This window comes from Saccostrea cucullata, unplaced genomic scaffold (assembly GCF_032062105.1).
Source record: "Saccostrea cucullata isolate Sc308-1 unplaced genomic scaffold, CSIRO_AGI_Scuc_v1 ctg84, whole genome shotgun sequence".
Classification (NCBI taxonomy): Eukaryota; Metazoa; Mollusca; class Bivalvia; order Ostreida; family Ostreidae; genus Saccostrea; species Saccostrea cuccullata.
The window spans coordinates 37443-45287 of NW_026938747.1; the positions used below are offsets into that span (position 1 = coordinate 37443).

Genomic DNA, 7845 nt, shown 5'->3' on the forward strand with positions numbered 1-7845 from the left:
GTGAACCGGTCATTCCCTTCTCTGTGATAGAGTTGCTTAAAATAATACACTTATCATCCGTCAGAAATAATTCTGTTCTTAAACTTCAAATAAACAAAATTAGATGATCCTGATTAACAAAATATGATTGCATCAGAGATTTTATTCTGATGTTTATGCACTTTTTGTCATAACCTGTGCAGTAAGAGCAAGCCATTTAAAAAAATTAAGGTTCGCCAAACAATATATATACTAGTAATCAATGACAAAATCACGTTATGGGGTTATGGCGGCGGCCTTCACCGCCTTCTTGTTCTCTCTGATCAAGCCCACTTTTCTCAAATTCATTCAAGGTCCAAGAAGATTATTCTGGCTAAATACAGTCAAACAGTTCTTATGATTCATTCATTGATGCAACAACTCCACGGGATAAAAGCGATTTGCTCTGAATTTTCCAACTGATTTGCACCTGGGTCCAGAAAATAAAAATAAATGAATGAATGAATGAATGAATGTGGTTGTTGTGATGTCAGCATCAGTAAATGACACGTGATAAGAACCACTATAAAAGAAGCAACAATGGAAAGTAGCTTTGCGCTCACTAGTGCCATAAGCCAGTACATAGGGTGGAAACCCATTTTTATTTTTCGGCCCCAGTTAACGGTAATTAGAAACCAGGTAAGTGACAAAATATATTAATAGATATTATTTGTGGTACAAGTAATATTACACTTTCTATTTTTGGTAAATTAAATACAAAAATCATTGGAGTCATCTCCCATTTGAACTTTGCAATATTTTCACAGAATTTCAAACGATACTATGTTCCGTTACTCTAGATATATCGATAATCAAAGCAACTGTAATAGGCGGCTTCCGCCTAAAAATGAGGTCCATCCACCTTATATGGTTGCGTGTTAGTTTCATTTGACTCAATCCTGCACAAGGAGCATATCTTGATCAAGTTCATTTAAAAAGGATGTCTGCTTATTTGTCATTTTGAAGCTTTGTTCTCATAAAAAATATAATTTCTATATGAATGACTTTTTAAAATCCTACTTTCCGAGTATCCGTGAACAGAAGTCTTAGATTGTCATACACTGAGCGTGCTTGTATTGTTAATAGTGAAATATGTGGAGATATCGAACAGTATTCAAGCTCAAAAGTCCATAAAACAATACAAATCAGGAGCAGAGCAAACTCCGACTTCTGTTCACATTTCAGGTGGGGTCAGGTGCCATGGATTAGTGAGCATCCCCTGCCGACCTTCAATTTTTTTTTTATTTAAAGGGTTCTTGGGGAGAATGTGGTCTATAGAACATATTCCTGTGTTCGTCAAATTCATTACACCATCTTGTAACCCCGTCTGGCGATAATAAATTATTTTGTAACATGTATAGTTATATGTATGATACAGAATAAACATGACAGTCCGAGGATTTCAGCACGACCCTTCTCATGTTAGGTTTTGTTGTGAAATCCTTCACAAGCTCTAGATTAGAAGAATACTCATTGTATGGTTTTTGACCACAGCTCCTGACATTCTAATACTAGTAATTCACTGACCACTCTATGTTTTTTACAAAAATTGTTGCGAATATAAATGTTTTATATGATAAAATATTGTGATTCAAGAAATCAAAATTAAAAATTATTTTTTGTCTTTTAGCTCCTAAATAAGATCGATTGACGGTATTTTTAACGCCGAGTCGGCAATTTTTCAGCCATGTTTTGCATAAAATTGTGGTAGATTTCTATAAAGATGTGGGCAGCATTTGTCTTCATTTCTATGCTTCATCTTATATAATGAAGAAAAATCGAAAAGGCGATCAATATCTTAAATGCGGGTTTACACAACTTCTTAAACTGCTTGGTATTTTCGATAGTAAAAATGTTTCTTATTCAATGTAAGTAAGAATTTTAAAAACTGTACTCACTTAAAAAAGTATTTAAAGTATCCCATCACAGAAGGGAACTTCCGCAGTGCTTTTCGGGTTTACCCAAATATGTGTGAAGGATTTCGGCTTGAAGATTTAACATTAATTACATTACTAGTAATCAATTTATTTATAACAAAGAGTTACTATTTTGTTTTGAACAGAAACCAAAATGGCAACCAAAGGTTCAACTTTATGCAACGTTTTATCAAAAACTTTGAGGGTTCAAAACCGGGTTCTCTCCACCTCTTCAAGAAACAACCAGGCAATCTCTCTAACCAAAGTAGCACCGCTATCGGTAAGATCTTAGGCAATCATTCTCAAATAGATATCACAGTCCTCGGTAATTTTATCTTTTTGGGGTAATTTTATGGATTGATATTTGTTCATTTAAGAAAGTTTTAATGCTGTAAAGATGATTACAATAATTCATTTAGAATTTAAAAGTACGAGAAAATGTCTTTCTGCCATCTTCAATACGTACGGAAACTGTGACATTCAAATACATTTCATTTTAAAACTTGAATAGAGTTCTTTTTTGCATAATTTAACAAACAATCACATAATATAGGGCTGTTATATTCTCAGTGTCCATTGCGAGATGCAGCAACCGCCTTAGACAGCATTTTTGCACCAATTGAAACACCGTTGGAACGAAAAACAAACATTCAAACTTCGTCAATAAAGTCTTTCGATGAAATCCCAGGACCAAAAGGGCTTCCAATAGTGGGAACACTCTTTGATTACATGAAGAAAGATGGTTTTCGATTCAACAAACTGTTTGAAGTAAATAATTCCATTGTAGTAAATAATTCCATTATTTGATTTCAATTTTGTTCTTCAAACGTTTTGTATTCATGGCATATAAAGTCTTTTCTAGCTACATTTTTATTACCCCGTAATCGAAAATTCACAAGATTGCAGATTGCCCTTCATCTGTTTGCTTGTTCACAAGACCTTTAACCTTTCCCAAAACTCTTGACTGGTTAGACGTAGAGCTTTCATATTTCACTTGTGTATGCCTGCTGACAAGACTTTCTTTGGTAACAACATACCATCTACAAACAAATTGTTAAGCCATTTTTCAGACTTTTAAACGGTTGGTGCTAAGGACTTTAAACTTCACAAATGCATTCCTTTTGATAAGACCGTTTCTTGAGAACAAACATTATATGCCTTGGAACTTGGTCTTGGAGTCTGGCCTACTTTTGAAAAACTGAAAAAGTAGACATAATTTTGAACGGTTATTAGTAGGGCTTCCATATTTCTCAGGCGTATTCCTTGTGACAAGTCTTCTCTTTGGTTTCAACGATTTTGTTCCTTTGACCATGAAGTTTGACTTTTAATTAAAAAATAAACCTTTGCAATGACCTCCAGTCAGTGTTTCACAAACAAGTAAGTATTGATTTTATATTAAAAGGCCTACAGACAAAGAGCTCTTCAATTCGGACCAATTTTCAAAGAAAACATCGCCAACATTTCAACAGTTGTCATCAGCGATCCTGTTGAGTACAATAAGGTCATCCGAGTGGACGGCAAATTTCCGGAGCGCCATCTGATGGAGCCCTGGCATCACTACAGGGAAATCAAGAAATTGGGACAGGGTCTCGTAGATTCGTAAGTGTTCTGATAGTTTGAATATCCGATAAGTCATAAAATAGCGCATTTACCATCCAAGTACTCTGCTGACTCAACAAATAAAATTTCATTGGTATAAGTCGAAATTTTCTAATATTTGTATCAGGATTTGGACGACTCAAATTTCTTTTTCCAATGCAGTATTGGCATTCAGTGGCTCGTAATACTCACTAAAAGCAATTTATTATTTATTATAAGGAATTCTATTTTAGAAAGGGCGCTGAATGGCACAAACTCCGTACCGTCACGATCAAGAAGATGCTGAAGATGAAGGAAGTCTTGGACTGTTGTTTTGATATGGACCAGGTAGCCAATGATTTCACCGGTCATTTGTACAGTCTCAGAAACCAGAACAACGAAATCGTGGGCATCGAGAAAGAACTCTTCAAGTGGTCCATGGAATGTAAGTCCCCATCATGTCGGGTCGGAGTCCTCTCATAGCTCTCTCTCCTATTTAGGAGATAATCGTACACTCTGGCCATGGCTTCCGACGATGGTTTCTCCGTTCTTAAAGTTCAAAAAGGGAAATTTTTGCACATCGATCATACTTTTCGAGCACATTTTGTCTGCAATAAAATATTTCTTGAATTTTATTCGCTGGAAATCTGTTTAGTTATTAGTTATCAGGCATGTAGCGTCTTTTAATTAAGAAAGAAGAGGAACAGAAAATATAATTAATAACTTGCTTTAAAATTTGACATACATAGCAAAAAGAAAAAAAGAAAATAATGATTACACAAGCTCCCAAACTTGTGCGTGGGGGGGGGGGGGGGGGGCTCTTTTTCGAAAGGATTTTTATGGAAACATTAAAATGGGAGGATTTGGGCAGTGTTGCCAACTGGCTACTCAATATACATTTTCATACTAAATTAACATTTTTTTTTTTAAACTGTGGGTGTATAATAGAAGTCCTTTTGTTAACACCAATACATTTATTTCTTTTACAGCAATAAGCCCGTTCTTATTTGACTCCAGAATCAGATGTCTTGGACCAAACCCATCTCAACAGGCTCAAGCCTTCATTGAAAATTTACAGGGATTTTTCAAGCTTATGCAGCCTCTCATGTACAATGTCCCGTTATACAAAATTTTCCCCACCAAAACCTGGAAGCAATACGAGAAATATGCTGACAACATTTTCAAAATTGGCAGATCATTCGTAGACAAGGTGCTTGTAGCATACAATTTAAGAAATTGATTTTGTTATTTTTCCTTAATTATTGATAAAAAGCAATTTGTTTCCTGAGTTTGTCCTGCATTTTCTTTATTGTGTTTACGCACAGAAAGCCGCCATGCTCCAACAAAACCCACCAAAAGAGGGACAAAAGTCTTCCTTTTTAGAGTACATGATGAACCAAAAATCCCTCACCGAAAACGAAGCTCTCTCAACAACAGTTGATATGCTCATCAGTGCCACAGAAACTGTAAGTAACGTTGCCCCCCCCCCCCCCCCCCCCGAGTAAGCGAATCATCGATAATACATCTGTGCCAAAGAAACTCTAAGTACTCGTATTTCCGAGTACATGTATAAACGAATTATCGATAATTCATCTGTGCGAAAGAAACTAAGAATTCTCGACTCGAGTAAGCGAATTATCGATAATGCATCAGTGCCAGAGAAACTCTCTATTCCTGAGTAAACGAATGATCGATAATTCATCAGTGGAAAAGCAACTAGGTATTTATTCGCTTACTCGATAATATCTTGCAGTTTCTGTGGCACTTATCGATAATACTTGCTACAAGACTAAAAGTAATTTATCGATAAGTGCCACAAAAACTGCAAGTGCTTCCATACAAGCGGGTTATTGATTCTTTCTTTATCTTTCATAGCCTTTAATTTTTTTTAATTTATCTTTTTATCAAGTATCCAGAATTAGATCGATGTCTTAATACTTAATAAGTAATTTAACCTACAGGAAGAGCTATGCATTGTTCTTTCAGACATCAACCGGATCATTGTGGGCATTATACTGCTTAGCTAAAAACCCAGAGGTCCAGGCAAAATTATATCAAGAAACAAAACGAGTTCTACCCAACAACGAGACAATCACTCCTGAAAAACTTTCCGAGCTCCAGTATGTCAAAGCAATCTTGAAAGAAACCTTCAGGTAATGGCGATGATATATTTAAATTAAAAAGGTGGATATATATTAAAACCATCATATTATTGCAGTTAAACCCATTTCGTCTCCCTCATAATTATAAAGACCCATACTGGCCATTTGGGGATGAATATCTTTGGACTCCATTACACTTATATGCATGGCATATGTTTATTTTTTGTGTCCTTGGGAATTTTACAGCAGATTTTCCCCCCTTATGGCCCAATCATATTCACATCACCTTTATCTTCACAGCTTATCCTGCTGATAGGAATAGTCGTAGATGTGGCGTGCTTCTGCATAAAATCCACCTGATGACTAACTCTACAAAAAAAACCGGAAATATAAAGATTTACTTCGTCTTTTTTAAGAGGGGGGGTGTTTGTTTTCGTTAGCTTATGTTCCGTATGGACGTAAAATCAAGTAAGAGAGGGCCAAGAGACCCTGCGAAGGGTATGAGCAATTCTAAATTAACTTTATTCGTTTGCGCGCTATATTTTATGATTTTGATTAAAATTTTTAATAGCTGCAGAACTGTAGCTCTCCCAAAAAAATATACTGACAGACCGTTTTGTCAATATATTTTTTCGGTGAGCTGCAGTTCTGCAGCTAAATTTTTTAATGCTTTTCTACAACCTAAGGAAAGATTTTCCAAGTTTACGAACTTTACTTCAGAGTAGAAAACATTATCGAGTATTCTGGTGGACAAGCCGACTTTTGGAGTATCCGTGCTTAATGTAGACAATATTTTATCCTAAATTGTGTAACAAGTATTTATAACTAGTCGTATGTGAGAAGTTTTAAGTATAGTAAAATAGTATTAAAAAATTGATAGCCTGAACAAATATATGCTCCACTCCATGAACTTTAATACAACTTTCAGTCCATCATCTGACACTACACTGCCATAATTATTACACAAAAGATTTTTTATCCATACGATCGTAGTTTTGGGTTCATCTCTTTTTAGCAGTAATATTATAATATTAAGTATAATACATTCATGATATTTGCTAGAGGTCTTTTTGAGGCTTTTCCAGTAAGAAATGAACACGGTTTTTTTTCATTTGAAGGTTATACCCTATCACTTTCGCAACAACCAGATATTTAGCAAAGGACACTGAAGTCGCTGGTTATACAATTCCAGCCGGGGTATGTATACAACTGCCAATTTGTACATCTATCTACGTTAACTTTTTTTCTATATTGTAATGACAATTGAGACCATTTGATAAGTAATTTAATTATCAAACTGATCAGTTATTTTTTTTTTTTAATATAATGAAATAAAATACATTTCTTCAAATTCAAATTTTTAAAACGGCTTTCATTCTTTAATCCTGTAGACCCATGTGCAAGGAAATTTGTACACGATGTATCGGGATAGCAAATTATTTCCTGAACCAGAAGCTTTCAAACCTGAACGCTGGTTAAAGGAGAACACTATGAACCAGGAAGTAAAAGCTCTGTCCAACCTCGTGTGGGGTCACGGCGCGCGCATGTGCATTGGTAGGTCACTTCTCTTGCTAACTGAACAAACTGAAAAGACTTTTTTTTAAAGTATCAATTAAAAAAATGATTAATTAATTCAATACTGTTAATTTTATTTCATTTAGGTCGCAGATTTGCTGAACAAGAAATCCATATATTGTTGACAAAGGTATTTACAGCAATATTTTTCAAATATTTTCTCCTTTCAGCAGAGATACTATCGTTTCCAAATGCCCCTCTCTGAGATATTAAAATATTGATCTTTCTTTTTTAGATTGTTCAGAACTTCCGCCTTGAGTACAATCACGGCCCTGTAGATGCTGTTCTGAACACAGTTATGACTCCTGCTGACCCTCTGCACATTTCATTCATCCCCAGAAACTAGGGAATGTCTGCGAATCTTCAATCGTACTGAGCACATATGACTCCTGCCAATTCATTCATCCCCAGAGACTAGGGAAAGTCTGCAAGTCTTCAGTGATACTGAACACAAATATGACCCCTGATTGTCCTTTGCGTATTTCGTTAATCCCGTGAGATAGGGAATTCCTGCAAATCTACAACCATCTGTGATAAATTCTCTGATAAAAGTACTTTACACAAAAAGTTAATTGATTATTTTTACAAAGCAATATATATTTATTTTTTAAACATTGGTTCAAAAATAAATTGTTTCCCGATGAGCTTATATGGGT

General features: G+C 35.2%; 1 protein-coding gene across 1 annotated transcript; it reads left to right on the forward strand.

The window, feature by feature from the left end:
• The first annotated feature begins 570 nt into the window (after nucleotides 1–570).
• On the forward strand, nucleotides 571–7838 carry LOC134251157 (cytochrome P450 10-like). Its single transcript, XM_062733523.1, has 12 exons — nucleotides 571–657; nucleotides 2081–2214; nucleotides 2505–2702; nucleotides 3337–3533; nucleotides 3767–3957; nucleotides 4502–4722; nucleotides 4838–4978; nucleotides 5499–5665; nucleotides 6733–6811; nucleotides 7006–7168; nucleotides 7276–7319; nucleotides 7425–7838. The coding sequence occupies exons 2-12, from the start codon at nucleotides 2089–2091 to the stop codon at nucleotides 7533–7535; spliced, it is 1638 nt and encodes a 545-aa protein (XP_062589507.1). The 5' UTR covers nucleotides 571–657; nucleotides 2081–2088; the 3' UTR covers nucleotides 7536–7838.
• Nucleotides 7839–7845: the final 7 nt, after the last annotated feature.